The sequence below is a fragment of the Hypanus sabinus genome, chromosome 14, assembly GCF_030144855.1.
Source record: "Hypanus sabinus isolate sHypSab1 chromosome 14, sHypSab1.hap1, whole genome shotgun sequence".
Taxonomy (NCBI): Eukaryota; Metazoa; Chordata; class Chondrichthyes; order Myliobatiformes; family Dasyatidae; genus Hypanus; species Hypanus sabinus.
In genome coordinates, this window is record NC_082719.1 from 96,868,779 (window position 1) to 96,893,222 (window position 24,444).

Below are 24,444 nucleotides of genomic sequence, written 5' to 3' on the forward strand. Positions count from 1 at the left end.
TAGTGTTCCACAGGGGTAGATGGGACCGCTTCTTTTTATGCTGTATATCAATGATTTAGATCATGGAATAGATGGTTTTGTTTCTAAGTTTGCAGATGATACAAAGATTGGCGGGGGGCAGATTGTGTTAAGGCAACAGGCTGCAGAAGTACTTAGATACATTAGGAGAATGGGCAAGAGAATAGCAAATGAAATACAATGTTGGAAAAGGCATGGTCATGCATTTTGGTAGAATAAATAAATGTGCAGATTATTTTCTAAATTGGGAGAAAATTCAATAATCTGAGATGCAAAAGGACTTGGGGTTCCTTGTGCAGAACAACATAAAGTTTAACTCTGAAGTGGAGGTGGTTGTGAGGAAGGCAAATGCAACATTAGCATTCATTTCAAGAGGTCTAGAATACAAGAGCAGGGATGTGATGCTGATGCTTTATAAGCCAGTGGTGAGGCCTCACCTTGAATATTGTGAATATTTCTGGGCTCCTTATCTGAGAAAAGATGTGCTGGCATTGGAGGGGGTTGAGAGGATGATTCCAAAAGTAGAAGGATTATCATATGAGGAACATTTGATAACTCTGGGCTTCTGCTTGCTGGAATTTAGAAGGATTATGGGGGATCTCATTGAAACCTTTCAAATGTTGAATGAGAGTAAATGTGGAAAGAATGTTTTCCATTGTGTCTAGATGTCTAGTCTAGGACAAGAGAGCACTGCCTCAGGATAGAGGGGTGTCCATTTAAAACAGATACGGAAGTATTTCTTCAGCCAGAGGGGGGTGAATTTGTGGAATTTATTACTACAGGCCACTGTGGCGGCCAGATCATTGAGTGTATTTAAGGCAGAACTTGATAGGTTCTTGATTGGACATGGCATCAAAGGTTACGGGGAGAAGGCAGGGGAGTGGGGCTGAGGAGGGGAATAAAGGATCAGTGAAGATTGAATGGTGGAGCAAACTCGAAGGGCCAAATGGCCTAATTCTGCTCCTATGTCGTATGATCTTATGGTCTATTTTTTTTGAGTCTGGTGGTCCTAGCATGATTAGCTGTATCACCTCTTCCCTGAAGGTAGTGGGGCAAACACTCCATGAGAAGGGTGGGTGGGATCCTTCATGATATTGCTGGCCTTTTTCTGGCACTTTTCTGTACATTTGACCTTGATGACAGTGACTGATTTCTGTCCTTGTTTCTGTGCATCTTGCCTCTGTATTCCAACATCCTGCAGGTATTGGAAATCCTAAGTAACACACACAAAATCAATGGTCAGACTTAAAGGTCTTAAGGTGGATAAGTCACCCAAACAAGATGAACTACATCCCAGAGTCCTGGGGGAGATTACTGAAGCGATGACAGATGCGTTGGTCATGATCTTTCAAGAATCACTTGATTCTGGCATAGTCCCAGAAGACTGGAAGATTGCAAATGTCACTCCACTCTTTAAGAAGGGAGGAAGGCAAAAGAAAGGAAATTATAGGCCTAATCTCAGTTGTTGGGGAAGTATTGGAGTCTATTATTAAGGATGAAGTTTCAGGGTACTTGGAGGCTAATGATAAAAGTCAAAGTCAGCATGGTTTCTGTAAAGGGAAATCTTGCCTGATAAATCTGTTAGAGTTCCTTGAGAAAGTAACCAGCAGGATGGACAAAGGAGAGGTAGTAGGATGAAATTATAAAGATTTACTACTTGATCTGTTTTGCTGAGGATATTTTGGAATTGTGTATTAATGAAACAAAGATGTTGGTGAATAAAATTGTGCTTCTATTTTGTTTCCTATGCAGTTGTAAGGAACAGTTTGAATAATTTGTACACTTATCCCTCGTGGCAATGGCAGTCAACTACAGCAGCAGCAGCAGAACAGGTGGCTATGAAGGAAAATCCTCGGCTAAGAGAACGGTAAACTGCAATTTAAACTCTATAAGTTTCAAGTTTATTGTCATCTGACTACACACACACACACCAACACCAACGTTCCTCTGGACTACAATATCACACACAATATAAAAGTAAGGATGCAATGTTGAGGCTTTGTAAGGCATTGCTCAGACCATAGTTGGAATATTGTGAGGAATTTTGGGCCTTTATCTAAAAAAAAAGCTTGAGCTGACATTGGAGTGTGTCCAAAGAAGGTTCACAAGAATGATCCTGAGTGTGAACGCATGATAAGCGTTTGATGGCTTTGGGCCTGCACTTGGAGTATAGAAGGGTGGGGGTGGGGCATTGAAACCTATGGAATATTGAAAGACCTAGATAGGGGATTTTTTCTTTAATGGGGGGGGGGGGAGGACTAGGACCAGAGGGCACAGTTGAATCTTAGGAATTTATTGCCACAGACAACTGTAGAGCTCAAGCCATTGGGTATATTTAAAGTGAAGGTTGATAGGTTCTTGATTAGTAGGGGGTTATGGAGAGAAGGCAGAATAATGGGGTTGAGAGGGATTAGTAGATTATCGCTTTAAATATTCTGGTAATCAGAACAATTAATAGCCTCAATTTTTCATGCCAATAGAAGTCAAGAGGATTTCAAAGTGTATTGAGTTCAGAAAGGGTGTATATTGAGTGTCTTGAGAAAGGATACGTATTTGCGACGACATTGAAGAACAGATCAACTTATGGTAGAACTAGCAAGGATGGCAAGCAGATAGTCCCACTTGACATTCCTTATTCTGACATATCTGAGGAAAACATAAGATAAATTTATCTTATCCAAAAATAAGATAAATTTTGGCCTCCCAAGATAAACTATTAGGTTTATAATTTGAGAAATCATTAACAATATAATTAGTACTGGCTTGATGAAGACAGAAAATATTCAAGATGCCATTTTAGTGTTGTAGCAATAGCTTCCTATTTCTATCAGTTGTGAATTAGAAAGTTATGGGTTTGATGGCAAAGGCACCTCCTTCAGTACTCTTTTCTGACCTAGGTGGACTGGTTATTAATTCATATTCTGTTGAAGAAATCTGGTATTGGGGTATTGAGTGAGGTAGTTAAATTGAGATCTCCAAGAACTAGATCAGCTTTGGCATTCTGAATAGGGGTAAGCCACGGATGTATTCTGAATGGGTGAAATCTCATCAAATCAGGCACAGAAATAGAATTATAAAGAGTGAAAAACAGTTGAAAGGGAAAAAAATGGCTTTTAAAATAATTTGCAAGTTTAAAATTGCAGTAAAAAAGCACCAGCTGTGCAACAGATAATTTTCAGATAGATTAGTGGGTAATAATCAACATGTGGCATGTCCTAAAAAAGAGTTTCCCAACCTTTTTTATGCCATGGACCCTTACCATTAACCGAGAGGTCCACGGACCCCAGGTTTGGGATTTCCAGCACCTGTAGAATCTCTTGTGTTTATGATTTGCTACTCCATTGCAAAGTCTCTTCGAGGTATGCCTACCCTGAAAAAGTTTAAATCTTCTCTCCAACGGGTAGTAAAATATCAGAGGTAACCAGCAAGCTAGCACCATGTTTAAATGCAAGATAAACTTTAAGAATCTAAAGTAGAAACTGAGACGTTTGCGAAGATATAGTTCTTGCATGCCTGATAAGTGTCCACCCTTGTCCAGAAAGGCACACGCCTAATATGCCCAACTCCAAAGAGTTTTAAAATATGCCCTGCAAACCCCAAGAGGCAGAGAACTCCTATAAATGCAGTATTATGCCTCCGATTTTATCAGAAGTGAGCAGCTATGAACTTTTCAACATTATGCAACCAAGACAAGCATACCATAAAAGTTTAAGGTGAAATGCTTATGGGGAACACGAGGAGGAACTTTTTAACTGAGGGAAGTGAAAGTGTGGAATGAGCTGCCAGCAGAAGTGATGGATGCTGTTTTGATTTCAACATTTAAGAGAAATCTGGTTAGCTGTATGAATGGAAGGGGTGTGGAAGGCTATAAAGCAGGTTAATAGTTTGGCACAAACTAGCTAAAGAGCCTGTTTAAGTGTTGCAATGTTCTCTGACTCTAGAAGGTCAGAGCAGGAGATTCAGAGACATTTAACCAGAAAAAGCTACAAATATTCAGCTGGCAGTGCAGCTCAATTCACTTATGACTAGTTAGCATTAGTATAACTAACTGTTAGCTGTGAGACTAATGAATACCCTGGCACCGTTGAGGTTCTGTCACAAGGACAGCTAGCTGTTTACTGTTTGGTATACTGTTTACCTATGTCGAGCAAATTCTTCTTGAAATGAATGTTAACTTTGCAATTGCCTTCCTCATCACTGACTCAAACTGCAAGTTAACTTGTAGGGAATCCTGCATGAGAACTCCCAAGTTCCTCTGCAACTCTGATTTTTGAATTTTCTCCTTTTAGAAAACAGTCTGCATCTTTATTCTTTCTAACAAACTGCATGATCATGACCTTCCCTGCACTATATTCTTAATGCCACTTTGCCCATTCTCCTAATCCGTCTAATTCCTTCTGCAGACTCCATGCTTCCTCCATACTACCTGCCCTTCCACCTATCTTTGTATTGTTCACAAACTTGGCCACATCAATTGCATCATTAATCATTGACATAGAACATGAAAAGAAGCAATCCCAACACTGACCCCTGAGGGACACCACTTGTCACCAGTAACCAAACAGAAAACAACCCCTTTATTCCCAATCTTTGCCTCTTGCCAGTTAGCCATTCTTCTAACCATGCTAACATCTTTACTGTCGGACAACGGGCTCTTAACTTTAGCTGCCCTGTGTGCAGTAGCTTGTCAAAAGCCTTCTGAAAATCCAAGTAAACAACATCCACTGACCCTTTGTCTATCCTTTGCTTTTTATTTCCAAATTATTATGTCTTGTATAAGCTTACTGTGTCTACTTCTGTGCATTTTTATGACAAATAACTTGCATTATACATTTTGCTCTGTGTAAAGATGACCATGTTCTATTGTTTTATTAGAAAACCCAAGACTGGCATCCTCATGTTGAACATGGGTGGCCCTGAAACATTAGATGATGTTCATGATTTCTTGCTTCGGCTTTTCATGGATAAGGACCTTATCCCCCTTCCAGCCCAAAGGTAAATAGTACAATTTGTAATAATGTTAAAATTTACTTTAACGAAAAACAATTCCTTTAATTTCCAATACTGTCACAAGCTTGAAAATGTGATTATTTGGAATTGTTGAATTCATGTTTGGGGTTTTGAGAACTGTGAAGATGAGATTAGAAGATGAGATGCTTCTCTTTGAACTTGTATTGGGCTTTGTTTTCATTTCAGAATTGGATTTATTACTACTGACGTGAAATTTTTTGGTGTGTGGCAGCAGTACAGTGCGATACATTTTTTTTAATAAACAGGTTACAATAGTAGTGGAAAAAGTGAGGTGTTCACAGGTTCATGGTCCATTCAGAAACATGATGGTCGGGTGAAGAAGCTGTTTCTGAAAGTTTGAGTGTATGTCTTGAGGCTCCTGTACCACCACCACCTTGATGGTAGTAATCAGAGGAGGGCATGTCCTGGTTGGTGAGGGTCTTTAATGATGGTTACTGCCTTCTTGAGGCATCACCTTTTAAAGATGACCTCAGTGGTGAGGAGGCTAGTGCCCACAGATGGACCTGGCTGCATTTACAGCCTTCTACAGCTTTTTCTAGTGCCACCATACCAGATGGTTATGCAACTAGTCATAATGCTCTCCATTGTTCATCTGTTCATGTGGTTTATGTCATTTTCCAAACGATTACATATTTGATCTTTGCACTCCTGTTGACTGCATCGTGTTGGTGTTCTGTACATTGAACATTCCTTATTGTGGCCATTCACATGAACCTCAGTAAAACAATGACTCCATATATCTTTGTACATGGATTTTGCTTAGATGCATTTAGCAATTATAAGATTTGCTTTCTGAATTTTGATTGTGGAACAACTTTGCAGCAGTCCTTTCAGATAGTGCTCTTAATGTGTGATTTTTTTGGGGGGGGCAATTGACTGATTTTACGGATGACCTAGGAAAGGAAAATGAAGCATTTAGTTAAATTTTGCCTTCAAGAAAAATAAGCCCCCTCCTCCTCTCCTGATGGTGAAGAAGAAACTTGTAATCCATATTTAAACTTGTAAACCCCTTTTGGAATGGCTGTGATGCTTCATGAGACATTCATGGGAAGTGAAATGGGCAAGTTAACCTTTAGAATTTTTTTTCCCCAGTAAACTTGCTCCTTTCATTGCAAAGCGCCGTACTCCAAAAATTCGGGAACAGTACGACAGGATTGGTGGAGGGTCTCCGATTAAAAAGTGGACGGCCATGCAAGGAGATGGCATGGTAAAACTGCTTGATGAAATATCTCCAGAAACAGGTATTATGTTAACACATAACATTCCAACAGCAAAACATGATTGATTTCCCAGATATGTATTATGAGAGCCTAGGTATTGATTTTTAACATATCCTGTGACCAACGCCTGTGTTGCAGCAATGTTTGTCTATTTTCAATCATGAATAGGTGTTTTGAATTGAATTAAACAGGCTGAATATTGATCTCTTCAGTCAGCAGCAAAGATCAAAAACCTGATCAGATTTTTTTGCCCCATTTGCCATCTGAGACCTCTGAAATATTCAGCGATGGATCCTTTTTTCATTTCACTTGCTTACGTATTCCATCTGTGTTTGGTTCTTTAATACCTCCAATTTTGTAATGCATGCCATTCATACTGTTACTAAGCCTTTTGCCAACATAACCAATATTTCTGTAATAATTATGGATAATCTGTTAGAAAGTTATAGTATTATTTCAGACTTATTTTCTTTGAGATATTCCACAAGATTTGTGTAGTGGTAGCAGTACAGTACGATGAATAAAAAATATGCTATAAGTTACAAGAAGAAATATTTTTTAAAAGTGCAAGAAGAGAGCAAAATGGTCACTTTTCTAAGAGCCAGAATAAGGTTGATCCCTGGTACTTGAGAATTGCAACCTGAAAATTAACAAAGTAGTGATTTTGAAATATTTTTTTTACACACCACATCAAAGGTTTGAAAACTAACTGGCAATTGATTTACAAGCCTGTTTGTTTCATGATATTTAGATTATTTGTCCACCTCCCCCCATGGCCTTCCAACCTCTTGAGTGTGGTATACGACACATTGCCATCAAGATCTCCAACCCAGACATTCTGTCTTCTCCCTCCTTTCGTAAGATGACAAAAAAGCTGTTTAAAGACTCATAAACAAACATCAGATTCCAGTCTTCTGTTGCTGGGTTCATGGTTTTGAGTCAGATTTTAAATTGACCGCAGCTTTTAGGAAATGTCTTGCAGTGTAAATTTCCTTACCTGAAAACAATTACAGATCTTCCCCAACTTGTTTAAATTCTGAGTAGTTTACTGTCACACAAACACAATGATTTTGTACTTTGAACTTGTAATGGATCCTCTAGTGTTTTTTAAATACTTGAACACCACCTGAGAAGCTAATTAAAGAAATGTACCATTGGAACTGTGGGGACTGTAAATTGTGACTTTAGTTTCACAAAGCAAACTAACATCAAGCAAAATAAATTGGCTCAGATTTGACCAGATGGTCGTTTGAAATTCACACATCTTTTTTGGATAGCAGGAAATAAATTCTAAAAAATTGCTATAAAGATTTTGGAAGTAGCTGCCAGAGTGTGATGTTGAATTGCTGCTTTGGACTTTGACTTTTTAAGATAAATATCTGAAGTGAATTAAGGGGAGCATAAGTGTAGGTTAAAAGTGTCAGCGCAACTTTGTGGCCTGAAGGACCTGTACTGTGTGTCGTAGTGGTTCATATTCTGTGAATTTTGTATTTTCGTATCTCTGGATTGTTAGATGGTTTGAGGCTTTGCTAATTCTAAGAATTAGCAAAAAATGCACACCCATCAAGCCTTCCTTAATCTTGGCACTGTAGTCAGGGGATAATAAGCGGCAAGTCAGTAACTAAGCCTGAGGTGTCATCCTGAACTGAATAGATAAGTGTAACTGAAGCCTGAAACATCTACTTTGCTGTCTAAAGTGCATGAACATTTCATGAACTGCCATGAAAATTAAATAATAAAGTCAGTTCTTCAATCTGCTGATACATTAATTTCTCTTCATAGAGACTTCAATAGCACTTTTTATGTTACAATGCAACATAATTAAGTTTTATTTGTAAGTTATTTTGTTCAAACACAGATACTAAAGTTTTGAATAGATGGACAGTCTACTGGAAAAACTGTTTTCATTGTATAAACATTGCTAACTTGCATGCTGAGATGTTTCAAGCAAATATGCAAGGAAAACTAAGCAAAGGTAATGACAAAGTAGCTTGAGGGCCCCTTTTTTTCGAAAATAGGGAATTTATTTTTTACACAGAATGAATGAGCCAAGAATTTTTGGTTTTTGTTTCAGATTTTGAGGTTAAATAAATTTATATAATTTAAAAGTTAATTATTAAAAATGTGTTTAAAACTAATCAGTTAACACTAATTTATAAAGGTTGCTGCTTTTTACAATTAGAAAAAAATATTCTGTTCCCTTTTCATCCTGAGTTATCACCACTGTTCCTTCTAAGCTGTGTGGATGCACAGCTGTGCAGCAACTGAAATGCTCCCACACACATAGCCTTTGTTGCCACACAACTGGAATTTCCTTTTATATAATGTTGATAAAGTAATAAATATATCGCAACCTTTACTTAGAAGCATTTTAGAGCTTCAACTTATTTACCTTATCAGTGCTTCAAGTTATAACACTGTCACAAATTATTGGTCTGCGCAACTGTAAAAAAAAAATAAAATAATTTAGAAGGAATGATAGTTATTAACCTATTTCAAATGAGTAATTCTATGCTACTAACACAAGTCATAGTGGGCATAAAGTTACTGGACCAAAAATGTAGTCCCTCCTGTCTGTCACCTTACTGTTGATGTCAAATTCATGGTTCAAAACCACAAGTGCATTGCTGACTTCCAGTCTTCAATGCACACTGACCTGTCAAGATGACCTTGCAAGTGGTTCTGTGTAGAACAGCCAGCAAAAAGCAATTAAGTCTTGGCCTAATACGTCGAACTCCAGGACATTGAGCAGCCACTAACAGTAGCTGTAAATCCAGCTGCTAGATCCAGAGATATGAATAAATGTCAAAGGCATGACTAAAATACCAAGATTATGTTCAATATTGAATGCAAGTTCAAATCAATGGAATTCATTCCTTCTATAGATGAACTGCTTTCTGAAATTTAAATTGTGTTAATCATTCAATACTTAGTTTTAATTTATTTGGTTATTTTTACTGCTAGTTTGCCCTCTTCTTTGTTCTTCATTGTAATCTTTCAGCCTAACTGGTTAAGGAGATACATTTAGCATTGACGGTCACTAAATCCCAGCAGTTTCTTGCCATTAATGTCACATTTGACTTTATGACATTAAAAGCTGGGCATCTTAAGAATCAACATTTAAGATTGTTTAATGTCATTTAGAGTACACAAGTGTAAAGATGAAAAAAAATAATTGTTATAATTGGGAAGATAATCTCCCATTGGACCAATTACCACCGCAGTTGTTCTCATCAAGATGAGAGAAGGTGTGGTAAATGCATGCAGGGAATTGGCTCACTGTTCAGCCTGGGCTCTGCATGTGTTTCTTGGCTGCGGTATGCAAAGGAATCTCTGGTCAAAAATTGCCGCAGGAGCTGAATTGCAAAAATGAGGTGCAGGTACCTTTGACCAGCTGTGACATTGAGCTGTGGTAAAATCCATTGCCATGAGAATTGAGGGGAAAAGATTCCCCTATTTCACTACCTCAAGTTGAACCTGGTACAAATAGCTGTTTCCAGATGTAATCATCTCATGCTAATACATTACAGCTGCCATAATCACCATCAAAGACCTGTCCTCTTGTCAGAACAGGTAATTTATTTTGAGAACATAGTGAAGTAGAGCACAGTACAGGTCCTTTGGCCCACGATTTTGTGCTGATCTTTTAACCTACTCTAAAATCAATCTGACCTTTCTCTCCCACATAGCTCTCCATTTTTCTTTCATCCATGTGCTTATCTAAGAGTCTCTTAAATGTCACTAATTTGCTTCTTCTCAGGTAGCCCTCTATTTTTCTTTCACCCATATGCCTATCTAGGAGTTTCACGAATATCGCAATGTTATTGCCTGTACCACCAACTCTGGCAGCAAATCTTCTTGCACTCACCACTCCATGTGTAAGCAATACTTGCCTCTGACAATCCTCCAATCACCTTAAAATTAGGCCACTTAGTATGAGCCATTTCTGCCTTTGGGAGAAAAAGGTGTTGATTTATGCCTTTTATCATCTTGCATGTCTCTATAAAGCCACCTCTCATCCTCCTTTGCTCAAAAGAGAAAAGTCTTAGCTCACACAGCCCATGTTCCCTAATCCAGGCTGCATCCTGGTAAATCTCTGCAACCCCTCTAAAGTTTCCACATCCTTTCAATGATAAGACTGAACACAATATTCTAAGAGTGGGTTACTTTGCATTTTATAGAGCTGCAACATTACCTCACAACTCTTTCAAACGAGTCTAGCTGCAACAATGCTCAAGAATTCTGAAATTGTTCAGGCTGCTTTGGCATTCACACCTTTATTCTAGCTTGTTCTGACTTAAGGTTTCTTAGCTAGCACTTCCCAAAACTGCAAATACTCTAGACATGAGATCCTTGTGAACCTCATCAGCTGCAATTCCCACTCCAGAACACATCCTGAGTGAGAAAAGTGTATCACCACTCAAGGGCCATAATCTTAAAGTGATTGGAGGAAAATATGGGGAGGGGGTCTCAGAGATGAGTTTTGTTTTAAAAGAGTGATGGGTGCATGAAACGCACTGCTGAGGGTGGTGGTAGAGGCAGATACATTAGGGCCACTAGACAAACTCTTAGGCACATGGATGATAGAAAACTGGAGGTCTATGTGGGAGTGAAGGGATAGACTGATTTTAGGGTTGAATCAACATCGTCGGGCCTGGATGGTACTGTGATGTTTTGTGTTCTAGTTCTGTATTATCACTGAATCACAATGTATGAATTAGCAATAAGCAATCAACATTTAAATTGTGTCAATGAACTCTTGAATGGATATAAAGAAAATACATAGAAATTTTTGGCAGTAGGATGTTAAAGTGCACAAGATCTAGCCCAGTAATTGGTTTAGGATTGTCTCTTGGCTCCATCTAGTGGTTATATTTGGAAAACTGGTATTAAAATAACAGGCATTGGATGAACTTGTAATATGTCAATTACTTTCTCAAAGTGGTTAAAAGGTGTGTTACTATTTCTTGTTTAGTGCAGTGTATTTCTAGGTCATGCATTTCTACCTCTCTTGCATTGCTGATCTTTCCTGTGACACATTTTAATCAAGACACACAGGATTACAGATACTGGAATCTGGAGCACAAAAGTAACTTGCTGGAAGAACTCAGTAAGAGAACTCAGTAGGAAGAACTCAGACAGCGTCTGTAGTGGCAAAGTAATCAATCGAACCCAAACATTGACCATCCCATTGCCATGCAGTTGACCTGGAGAGACCTTGTAACTTTAGTTGTAAATGGCTGGTCCATTTGACTTTCTGATTATTTATTAAAACATAGCTTTTTTTTAAAACCTTGCCTAAATTGTTCCTTTGCCATTTTCATTAGATGAAATTAACAAAGCAACTTAAACTAATATTTTCAGCACCGCACAAATTTTACATTGGCTTCCGATACGTTCATCCATTAACGGAAGAAGCAGTCGAGGAGATGGAGAAAGATGGGATTGAGCGAGCAGTGGCATTTACACAGTATCCTCAGTATAGCTGTTCGACCACAGGTAATGCTTATTGAACAATGTTATTCAATAACATCCTATACATTTAGAAAATCAGCTATATTTTAGTGTTAAGCTAATTTCTGAATTTCTGGCATAAAAATGATATGAACAGAGAATGCTATCAAAGTTCATGGCCAAGTTTGTCCTTAATTCAGATTTATGATGAGCATGATTTATTGTTGGTTCTTTGAACTGACGTTCAGTATGTTCAAAGGATCTAATCAGAATATGAGTTTGTGGAATAAACTGGTGTGAGTTTCAATCTGAACACTTTTCACATAAACAGATGGAGATGGAAGCAAGAGTAGGCTACCAGGCTCTGCCATTGAATTTGATCAGTCCTGTCCCCAGTTCCAATGGTTGTCAATTCTATTCAAATATTTTTCGGTCACCATTTTGTGTTTTTCTTATAACCTTCCCTGATTCTTCTAGGAGTGAGAGATTTCCAGAGATTCACTGCCATCCGAACAAATAAATTTCTGTACCCATCAATTTCAAATGGCTGACCTCTTGCAATTACATCCTTTTGTTGGTGATTCTGCCACTAATGAAAGCATGCCTGTCAACTCCCCTGAGAACAGGGGTTCACAACTTTTTTATGCTGTAGACTAATACCATTAAGCAAGGACCCCTGGTAGAGAACCCCTGCCTTAGAATCTTGTTTGAATAAGGTCACCTCTCATTCTTTAAAGTTCCAAGGAATACAGAGTGAAGCTTCTTTGCTTTGACTTGCCTTCTCATCTCGAGAATTTCCTTTGAATTGCTTCCAATTCTACTGTGACGAAGGGTCTCAGCCTGAAATGTCGACTGTTCATTCCCTCCATGGATGCTGCCCGACCTGTTCAGTTCCTCCAGCATTTTGTGTGTGTTACTCCAAGTTTCCAGGATCTGCAGTTTTCTCTGCTTTTTCCTCATTGCTGCCGTATTGCTTTTAGGTAAGGTGACCAAAATTGTGCACAGTATTCCAGGTCTGGCCTCACCAATCCCCTGTATATTGTAGCAAAACCTCCCTATCTGTTTCTTTAAACTTCAGCCCTTTTGCAATAAAGGCCAAAATACATTGTGCCTTCTTAACTACTTCATAGAACTTCTTGTGACTCATTCACTGGAACACCTGCAGTGGTGCTAGAAAGTTTGTGAACCCTGTAGAATTTTCTCTATATTTCTGCATAAATATGGCCTGAAGTGTGATATCTTCACAAGTCCTAAAACTAGATAAAGAGAACCTAATTAAATAAATAACACAAAACATTATATGTGTTCATTTATTTATTAAGAAAAATTATCCAATATTATATATATTTGTTGGACAAAGTATGTGAACCTTTGCTTTCAGTAACTGGTGTGCCCCTGCTCCCATAGCAATAACTTCAACCAAACATTTTTGGTAACTCTTGATCCTACCCAACATTAATCATATTTGCATGGAGCATTGTCAACAGAAAGCAGCATCCATCATCAGGGACCTCCAACAGCCAGGACATGCTCTCTTCTTGCTTGTGCCTCAGGAAGAAGGTATAGGAACTTCACACCACCAGATTCAGGAGTGGTCATTACCCATCAACTGGCTCTTGAACCAAATGGGATAACTTCACTTGCCCCTTTATTGAACTGTTCCACAACCTATGAACTCACTTTCAAAGACCCTTTATCTCATGTTTTGATATACTTGTTGCTTATTTATTATTATTATTTCTTATACTTGCACGCTGATTGTCCACCCAGTTGATTGCGGTCTTTTATCAATTCTATTATGGTCATTGGATTTATTGAGTTTGCTTGCAAAAAAATATTTCCATGTATATATTGTATATGTACTTTGATAATAAATTTACTTTGAACCCGAGTTGGGAAGGCATGGTGGCGTAACAGTGTAACGCTATTACAGTGCCAGACACCCGGGTTCAGTTGCCATTGCTGTCTGTAAGGAGTTTGTATGTTCTCCCCATGAATGCCAGGGCTGCTGCTCCCACAGTCCAAAGACATATGGTTTGCTGGGTGAATTAGTCATGTGGATATAATTGGGTGGCTCATTGGACCGGAAGAGCCTGTTTACCATGCTGTATCTCTAAATAACTTTTTTTTTAAAAACTTGAGTTATACAGTTTCTTCACTGTTAGCAGAACTGAACATGAAAGCCCTAGTACTTTTCATCTCAATTTAAAATGAAACACATTTTATTTAAGTGTTGCCTATCATTTCACTTATCAAGCGTTGATTAACCAGATTGAAAACTGTTGAGAAGTAATGTGACTTTGATTATTGACTTTCTTTTTAGGGAGTAGTTTAAATGCCATTTATCGATATTATAATAGCAAGAGCATTGCACCGAAGATGAAATGGAGTACTATAGACAGGTGGCCAACACATCCCTTATTAATTCAGGTAAGGTGGATCAGCAAATTATATGATACCTTTTGCCAATTTGCTCTTGTTTATAATTTGCATTTGAGGAAATAAAATGGTGTTGCCATTTTCCTGCTGGGCATCAACTACAACATTTTAGTTTACGTTATGAGGTGTACTATTTCTCTAGTTCCACCTATGAAAGCTCTAGTTGCAAAGTACAATATGCACTCAATCAGGAACCTATTCTTTCGTGAAATCAACTAAAGAGATAATACTACTTACTGCCTGTTTTGCCACTGGCATTTAGGGTAGCAATGAAGGTCCTCGATCTCTTGTAGTGTTCAGGGCTTCGTTCATCATGTCAGTAGCTTCCTCTCAGTTTTCACTACAATCAGTCATGCAAGTCCCGGTGGAGACTCAGGAATATCATTGCACACCGATATTGAAGGATTCTTCATTGCTGTTCTGTAACAATTTTGCTTTACCAGTTTGTTGTGCTTCTCTTGGAAGAATTAAAAGAATACCATGTCTTAATTTAGCCTAGATAATAGAGCTTATAATGTCAGTCACCTATACATTCACTGGCCACTTTTTAAGGTACAGGAGTAGAACCCAGTGTGATCTTCTGCTGCTGTAGTGCATCCACTTCAATGTTTGGCGCGTTGGGTATTCAGAGATGCTCTTCTGTACACCACTGTTATAGCACGCTTTTATTTGAGTTACTGTCACCTTCCTGTCATCTTGAGCTAGTCTGGCCATTCTCCTCTGATCTCTCATTCACAAGACACTTTCGCCCACAGAACTGCAACTCTGGATTGTTTTTCCCACCACTCTCTGCAAGCTCTAGAGATTGTGTGAAAATCCCAGGAGATCAGCAGTTTGTTATATACTCAGTCCACCCCACCTGGCACTATAAATCATTCAAAGTCACTTAGATTACACTTTTCCCTCATTCTGATAGTTCTGAAAAACAACTGAGCCTCTTGACCATGTCTGCATGCTTTTATGCATTGAGTTGCTGCCATATGATTGGCTGATTAGATATTTGCATCAACAAGCAGGTGTGCAGGTATACTTAATAAAGTGGCCATGAGTGTACATTTGCTTTTTACAGTTCATTTAAATGTTTGGACAGTACTTTTTAAAAATGCCTTGTTTGGAGCAAAGTGATCAGTTTTCTTTGATTTTATGGGTGATATTCCATATTTATTATCGGTAAGTGTCTTTGCTTTAAGTTATCGTGAGTAACAGTTGTGTGTTTTGTCTTCTAGTGTTTTGCGGATCATATACGGCAGGAACTTGATCGATTTCCACCGGACAAAAGGGCTGATGTAGTTATTTTGTTCTCTGCTCATTCATTGCCTATGTCCGTAAGTGGCTTAAACAAATCTTGGACTTAAAAGAGTGAAAAATGTCAGAAAAGACAATATTACAGTTTGCTGAGTTTTTAACACATTTTTGTCCTCGTAGTCTACATTGCCAAACAATATTTGACAAGCTTGATGAAGACCCATCAATTTTTAATCATTTCCTGTGACAATAAATATTTTTTTTCTTAATTCTTTGAATTAAGTGTTTAAAATCCCATGTACTTTAAACATTTAATTCAAAGAATACTAGGAGATTGATGACTCAATTAAGGTGCCAAGCCAGTGTTGTGGTTAGTGCGACAGTATTACAGCTCAGGGCATGGAGTTCGGAGTTCAGTTTGGGCATCCCCTAAGAAGTTTGTGTGCTCTTCTCGTGAGTGGTTGGGTTTCCTCCACTTGCTTTGGTTTCCACGCATGTTCCAAAGATGTACTGGTTAGCATGTTGATTGATCCTGTGGTTAGGCCAGGATTAAATTGGTCGGTGGTTGTGGGGTGTTGCGGCTCGTTGGGTCAGAAGGGCCTAGTCCACTCTGTATCTATAATAATATAAATTCAGATTGCATTTGTCAAAAGTACCCTTGGATTTAGATTTATGGATGTGCTTACTTAAATGTTTTAGTGGCTTGAGATGAAAGTATGTTAATTTTCAATTTACTGAAACAGTCTTTAGTAGTTTGTTGGAAGTACATTTCACTCTTTTTCGAAAAGCATAAGCATATTTTTAAAATGAAAAAATGCCAGTGTGTGTGTGAGGCAGAATTTTCTGTAAAGCTGTAAAGTAGAATTGAAAGAAAAATATTGTAAAAATTCCCAGAACTACCTTCTTCATTCAGAGGGTGGTGCAAGTATAGAATGAGCTGTCAGTGGAAGTGGTAGATGCAGGTTCAATTGTAAAATTTCAGAGAAGTTTGGATAGGTATATAGAGTTTGGAGGAATATGGTCCAGATGAAGGTCAATGGGCCTAGCCAGGGTTCAGCAACCTTTACCACTGAAAGAGCCACTTGTTCCCGTTTCCCACAGAAAAGAAAACACTGGGAGCCGCAAAACCCATTTGACATTTAAAATGAAATAACACTGCATACAATGTTTTGTTTTGCCTTTATGCTATATATAAACAAACTATAATGTGTTGCATTTATGAAATTGATGAACTCCTGCAGAGAAAACGAAATTACATTTCTGCATACAACAAAAACATTTTGAACTCCGAAAAAAAGATGTTGGGTTGAAGGTTACTTTTAAGTAAAATACTCAACGTCTATTTGAGTCCTTCTTGTATTTATGAAAAACACCAAACTTAAATTTGCCGCCAGCAGCAAACCAAAAGTAACGTCAGCCAGCTGTCAACCTGAAAAATAAAAGGACTATTTCACTGAACAATGAAAACATATGAATATACGTAAAATAATAGGCAATTAAAATATTTATCATACTTGGTCAGGTTGACTCACACCTGACAATGCAGTCGTATTCAGTAGGGATGGATCGATGCTTAGGGGAGTGACCGGGAAGGATAATGTGTTTTTTTCCTCTCTGAACTCACAGAAGCGTTTCCCAAACGATGTTTGCATTGCGATGATTGCAGAATGTAAATACTCCGAATTTATCATGTCGTGACCTTGTTTGAACTCCCTCAAATTGGGGAAGTGAGACAATGTGCCTTTCTGTAAATCTCTGGCAAGCACTGTCAACTTGCGCTCGAATGCCAAAACATCCTCCAACATGTGCAGGGCTGTACGTCCTTACCCCTGAAGAGCTGTGTTCAGGTGTGCTGTCATGTCTACCATGAAGTGTAGCTTTTCCAGCCACTCTGGCTGTTCCAGCTCAGGAAGGTGAGCCCTTTGCTGCCCAGAAAAGTTTTCACTTCTTCCAGACACGCGACAAAGCGTTTCAGCACCTCCCCTCTGGACAGTCAGCGATAAAAACACGTAGCGGTGTGCTACACGCAGTCAGTAAACTGCAGTCAAAGATAGCTTTATTCGAACTAAACAGCCTTGCTTTTAAGCCTCCCTCAACCCGCCCCCCATGGGCGCGGATGCTGCAAAAGACACGGAGTCACAAACCCCCGTAGGCTATCTCCCTTAGCCTGAATGCTGGCTAATTGTGAGCCGGTTTGGATGTGTCAGGAAATGGGTCGCCACAACGTCTTATTTAGATTGTACAAGATCACCATAATCTTCAAATTTAGAATTACATTTCAAAAACTAACAAACTAACATAAAATACATTTTAATTAAATAATGACCAATTATTTCCCAAAGCAACAGGGAGCCGCAGCACAGACGTAAAAGAGCCACATGTGGCTCTGGAGCCGCGGGTTGCCGACCCCCGGCCTAGGCAGAAGATCAGGTTGGCATGGACTAGATGGGCCAAAGAGCCTTTTGGTGTGCTGTGGCGCTCTATGAATTGCTGACTCTTTGACTCTATTTGCAGCATTTGGAGATTTTTCATTGTCATGCTCTGCATGAAACTTGAATGGACTTCTGTGTATTGAGAAAGAAATTGCATGCTGAAGGGAGGATGGGGACTTGGTTCAGACTGCCTTGAAATAAACTGCTGAATGTCCAAGTAATTGAGTTGTTTCTTTTTGAGGCTGTACAAGCGCAATGGGCCAACATGTTGAGCATTTCCTAAGTAATGAATTTAGATTTTATGTTTTGATACAAAGCAAAATGGTTGGTCATAGAGAGAAGCAGTGATACAGCACAGAATGGAGTCCTGTGGCCCATCATGCCTGTGAATCTTATCTATACCAATCTCATATTCCAGCACTTAATACATAAACTTCTTCGTCTCTGCCAATTGAAATACCCATCTGTGTGCTTTTGAAATGTTATGGAGAGCACAATCCTTCTCCAGTTCAGGAAGTGCTCTCCAGATTGTAACCTTCCTCTAGGTAAAAATATTTTCCTTGTATCCCTTTCAAACCTTTTTTTCCTTAGGCCACTAATTTTAGAGACCTCTGCTGTGGTAAAGACTTTCTTTCTGTCATGACTTTATGTAACCATATAACCATATAACAATCACAGCACAGAAACAGGCCATTTCGGCCCTCCTAGTCCGTGCCGAACTCTTAACCTCACCTAGTCCCACCTACCCGCACTCAGCCCATAACCCTCCACTCCTTTCCTGTCCATATACCTATCCAATTTTACCTTAAATGACACAACTGAACTGGCCTCTACTACTTCTACAGGAAGCTCATTCCACACAGCTATCACTCTCTGAGTAAAGAAATACCCCTCGTGTTTCCCTTAAAACTTCTGCCCCCTAACTCTCAAATCATGTCCTCTCATTTGAATCTCCCCTACTCTCAATGGAAACAGTCTATTCACGTCAACTCTATCTATCCCTCTCGAAATTTTAAATACCTCGATCAAATCCCCCCTCAACCTTCTACGCTCCAATGAATAGAGACCTAACTTGTTCATCCTTTCTCTGTAACTTAAGTGCTGAAACCCAGGTAACATCCTAGTAAATCGTCACTGCACTCTCTCTAATTTATTGATATCTTTCCTATAATTCGGTGACCAGAACTGCACACAATATTCTAAATTTGGCCTTACCAATGCCTTGTACAATTTTAACATCGCATCCCAACTTCTGTACTCAATGCTTTGATTTATAAAGGCCAGCGTTCCAAAAGCCTTCTTCACCACCCTATCTACATGAGACTCCACCTTCAGGGAACTATGCACTGTTATTCCTAGATCTCTCTGTTCCTCTGCATTCCTCAATGCCCTAACATTTACCCTGTATGTTCTATTTGGATTATTCCTGCCAAAATGTAGAACCTCACACTTCTCAGCATTAAACTCCATCTGCCAACATTCAGCCCATTCTTCTAACCAGCATAAATCTCCCTGCAAGCTTTGAAAACCCACCTCATTATCCACAACACCTCCTACCTTAGTATCATTAGTATCATTATACTTACTAATCCAATTTACCACCCCATCATCCAGATCATTTATGTATATTACAAACAACATTGGGCCCAAAACAGATCCCTGAGGCACCCCGCTAGTCACCGGCCTCCATCCCGATAAACAATTATCCACCACTACTCTCTGGCATCTCCCATCTAGCCACTGTTGAATCCATTTTATTACTCCAGTATTAATACCTAACGACTGAACCTTCATAACTAACCTTCCATGTGAAACTTTGCCAAAGGCTTTGCTGAAGTCCATATAGACTACATCCACTGCTTTACCCTCGTCAACATTCCTCGTAACTTCTTCAAAAAATTCAATAAGGTTTGTCAAACATGACCTTCCACGTACAAATCCATGCTGGCTACTCCTAATCAGATCCTATCCAGATAATTATTAATACTATCTCTAAGAATACTTTCCATTAATTTACCCACCACTGATGTCAAATTGACAGGTCTATAATTGCTAGGCTTACTTCTAGAACCCTTTTTAAACAATGGAACCACATGAGCAATACGCCAATCCTCCGGCACAATCCCCGTTTCTAATGACATCTTAAAGATCTCTGTCAGAGCTCCTGCTATCTCTACACAAACTTCCCTCAAGGTCCTGGGGAATATCCTGTCAGGACCCGGAGATTTATCCACTTTTAAATTTCTTAAAAGCGCCAGTACTTCCACCTCTTTAATTGTCATAGGTTCCATAACTTCCTTACTTGTTTCCCACACCTTACACAATTCAATATCCTTCTCCTTAGTGAATACCGAAGAGAAGAAATCATTCAAAATCTCTCCCATCTCCCTCGGCTCCACACATAGCTGACCACTCTGATTCTCTAAGGGGCCAATTTTATCCCTCACTATCCTCTTACTTTTAATATAACTAGAAACCTTTCGGGTTTACTTTCACCTTATTTGCCAAACCAACCTCGTATCTTCTTTTAGCTTTTCTAATCTCTTTCTTAAGATTCTTTTTACATTCTTTATATTCCTCGAGCAATTCCTTTACTCCATGCTGCCTATATCTATTGTAGACATCCCTCTTTTTCTGAACCAAATTTCTAATATCCCTTGAAAACCATGGTGCTTTCAAACCTTTAACCTTTCCTTTCAACCTAACAGGAACATAAAGATTCTGTACCTTCATAATTTCACCCTTAAATGACCTCCATTTCTTTATTACATCCTTCCCATAAAACAACTTGACCCAATCCACTCTCTCTAAATCCCTTCGCATCTCCTCAAAGTTAGCCTTTCTCCAATCAAAAATCTCAACTCTAGGTCCTGTCCTGTCCTTCTCCATAATTATATTGAAGCTAATGCTATTGTGATCACTGGACCCGAAGTGCTCCCCAACATATACATCTGTCAGCTGACCTATCGCATTCCCTAACAGGAGATCTAACACTGCCCCATCTCTAGTCAGTACTTCTATGTATTGTTGCAAAAGACTATCCTGCACACATTTCACAAACTCTAAACCATCCAGCCCTTTTACAGAATGAGCTTCCCAATCTACGTGTGGAAAATTAAAATCTCCCACAATCACCACCTTGTGTTTACTACAAATATCTGCTATCTCCTTGCACATTTGCTCTTCCAACTCACGCTCCCCATTAGGCGGCCTATAATACACTCCTATCAGTGTTACTATACCTTTCCCATTCCTCAATTCCACCCAAATAGCCTCCCTAGAGCAGCTCTCCAATCTATCCTTCCAAAGCACCGCCATAAGATTTTCTCGGACAAGCAATTCAACACCTCCTCCTCTGGCCCCTCCTACTCTATCACACCTGAAGCAACTAAATCCAGGAATATTTAGTTGCCAATGACACCCTTCCTGCAACCATGTTTCACTAATAGCTACAACATCATAATTCCAGGTATCAATCCACGCTTTAAGCTCATCCACCTTTCTTACAATGCTCCTAGCATTAAAATAGATACTCTCCATCTCCTCCTCTCTTTTCATCCCTAACAATGCATTCAAATTTATTATCCTTTCTTCTCCCCTACATCTTCGGGCTGAGCGCATCCCTTCTCCATCACCTGCCTTTCCTCCCTCACACACTGTCTATTTATTTGCTCTACTGGTGAACTAACCTCCCCTCCCATAGTTTCCTCAAATTGATTCCTGCCCCCCCATCTTACTAGTTTAAAGTCTGCCCTGTAGCCCTAGCAAACCTCCCCGCTAGGATATTGGTCCCCCCAGGATTCAAGTGTAACCCGTCCTTCTTGAACAGGTCACGCCTGCCCCAGAAGAGGTCCCAATGATCCAGAAACTTGAATCCCTGCCCCCTGCACCAATCCCACAGCCACGCATTCATCCTCCACCTAATTCTATTTCTACTCTCACTGTCGCGTGGCACAGGCAGTAATCCCGAGATTACTACCTTTGCGGTCCTTCTTCTTAACTGCCTTCCTAACTCCCTATACTCACGTTTCAGGACCTCTTCCCCTTTCCTACCTATGTCATTGGTACCTACATGTACCACGACCTCTGGCTCCTCACCCTCCCACTTCAGGATATCTTGGACGCGATCAGAAACGTCCCGAACCCTGGCACCAGGAAGGCAAATTACCATCCGGGACTCCCGATCACCTCCACAGAACCGCCTATCTGAACCCCTGACTATCGAGTCCCCTATTACTATGGTCCTCTTTCTTCTATCCCTACCCTTCTGAGCTACAGGGCCGTCCTCTGTGCCGGAGGCCCGGCCACTGTCACTTCCACCCGCCCCCCCCCCCCCCAACAGTACTCAAACATGAGTACTTATTGTCAAGGGGTACAGCCGCTGGGGTACTCTCTAGTACCTGCCTCTTCCCCTTCCTGACCGTGACCCACCTATCTGCCTCCCGTGGCCCCGGAGTAACCACCTGCCTGTAACTCCTCTCAATCACCTCCTCACTCTCCCTGACCAGGCGAAGGTCATCGAGCTGCAGCTCCAGTTCCCTAACACGGTCCCTCAGGAGCTGCAGTTCGGCGCACCTGGCGCAGTTGTGGACGTCCGGGAGGCTCGGAGACTCCAGGATCTCCCACATCCAACACCGAGAACAACAAGCTGCCCTCACACTCATACTTCCCAAATAACTGAAAATAACAAGAACTAAAAGATAAGCCTACTGTGCCCTCTTCTGCCTAAGCCCCCTGAGCCCAAGCCCTACACTCTGCTCCCGGCGCACTCCGCTGCCCGCAAACGAAGCTGCCCGCTTCTTAAGGCTGCGTTCTTTTTATATCTTCCCTCCTTCCCAGGCCTCCTTCACGCGCCTGCGCAGTCCCGCCTCTCAGAACTCCAATCTGAGACGCAATTGGAAAATTTGAAAATGGCCGCTGCCGCACTTCCTCTCAAAGCCACGCTGTCCTCTTCCAAAAGAGGTTCAGAATGTACTATTAGGTTCCCTCTCAGCTGCTTCTGATGCGTGGAAAACAAACTCAGTCTCCCCTTGTAAGTTGAAGCATTCCATCCCAGGCAATTCACTCTGTGCCGTGTCTGTTACAGTCGTACCTTTGCTGAACTCTGGATGTCAGGAAGGATCTATGAAGAGAAACAGAGTTCAAGTTTCAGATTGATCTCTAATCGAGATTTTTGTGCCACATTATTGTAAATACTGAATGCTCATTATCCAATTCACCAAAGCTAAACATCTAAAACAACAAGTTTGGCATTGTTTTTATTTTAGGTAGTGAATCGAGGGGACCCCTACCCTCAGGAAGTGGGAGCAACTGTTCAAAGAGTCATGGAAACACTAAATTTCAGTAACCCCTACAGGCTGGTGTGGCAGTCCAAGGTAACTTCTACTTGAGTTTTCAATAACTTTCTTCATTGTTGTTATTTAACCAGCATAAGATATACTCAGTGGCCACTTTATTAGGTACTTCTTGTACCTAAAGTGGCCAGTAAGTGTTTGTTCATGGTCATCTGCTGCTATAGCCCATCTACTTCAAGGTTTGACATGTGCATTCAGAGAGAGGCTCTTCTCCACACCACTGTGGTAACATGTCATTTTTTGAGATACTGTTGCTTTCCTGTCAGCTTGAACCAGTCTGACCATTCTCGTCTGACCCCTCTCATGAACAAGGTGCTTTTGCCCACAGAACTTGCCCAGTGATTGGTTTTTGTTTTTCACACCTTTCTCTGTAAACTCTAGAGGATGTTGTGTCTGAAATTCCTAGGAGATCAGCAGTTTCAAACCATCCCATTTGGCACCAATTCCATGGTTAAAGTCCCTTAGATCACATTTCTTCCCCATCCTGATGTTTGGTCTGAACTGCAACTGGACCTCTTGTCCATGTCTGCATGCATTTATGTATTCAGTTGCTGCCACATGATTGGCTTGTTAGATATTTATATTAACGAGCAGGTGTACAGGTGATATCTGCTAGTATTGTTCATTTGTTTATATGACCACATTGAATCTATCACAAATTCAGCAGGAAGAATTAATTTGAACTGATAACATTGTGCAATAGTTCTTAAAGCTGAAAGGATAACTATCTGTGATGCATTACTGTATACAGGTTGGCCCTATGCCATGGCTTGGCCCTTCAACAGATGACACGATCAAAGGGTTATGTGAGAGAGGAAAGAAAAATTTACTGCTGGTCCCCATAGCCTTTACTAGCGATCATATTGAAACACTCCATGAACTTGATATAGAATACGCACAACTTTTAGCCAATGAGGTAAGCTGGCGGGGGTTTGCAAGACATTTTGTGTGGAATATTCATTTTAATTAGAAGTATAAGTTTCTTTTGTGGGGAAGTGGTGGGAATTGACAAAGATCAGTGCTGTGGTAATACAGTAAGCTGGCTATCTCGGTGGAATTTTTGCTGAAAACCATGGGATTGGAATAAAAAGTCTTCTGCAAAGGATTGTAAATTATTGGAATTCTCAAAGGTCTGTGAAAGTTTGAATCAATAGAAACATAGAAAACCTACAGCACAATACAGGCCCTTTGGCCCACAAACTTCTGCCGAACATGTCCCTACCTTAGAAATTACTAGGCTTACCCATAGCC

At 40.0% G+C, this 24,444-nt stretch overlaps 1 protein-coding gene across 2 annotated transcripts in view; it reads left to right on the forward strand.

Moving 5' to 3' along the window:
- The window catches only part of fech (ferrochelatase), a 45,952-nt gene that overhangs the window by 6,800 nt on the left and 14,708 nt on the right, over positions 1-24,444 (forward strand). For both annotated transcript variants that reach the window (XM_059989682.1, XM_059989683.1), the window contains 8 exons: positions 1,771-1,885; positions 4,894-5,013; positions 6,142-6,290; positions 11,634-11,768; positions 14,047-14,153; positions 15,389-15,487; positions 23,107-23,214; positions 23,945-24,109. In XM_059989682.1, the coding sequence (XP_059845665.1) occupies positions 1,771-1,885; positions 4,894-5,013; positions 6,142-6,290; positions 11,634-11,768; positions 14,047-14,153; positions 15,389-15,487; positions 23,107-23,214; positions 23,945-24,109 (998 nt within the window). The remainder of the gene's footprint in view (positions 1-1,770; positions 1,886-4,893; positions 5,014-6,141; positions 6,291-11,633; positions 11,769-14,046; positions 14,154-15,388; positions 15,488-23,106; positions 23,215-23,944; positions 24,110-24,444) is intronic.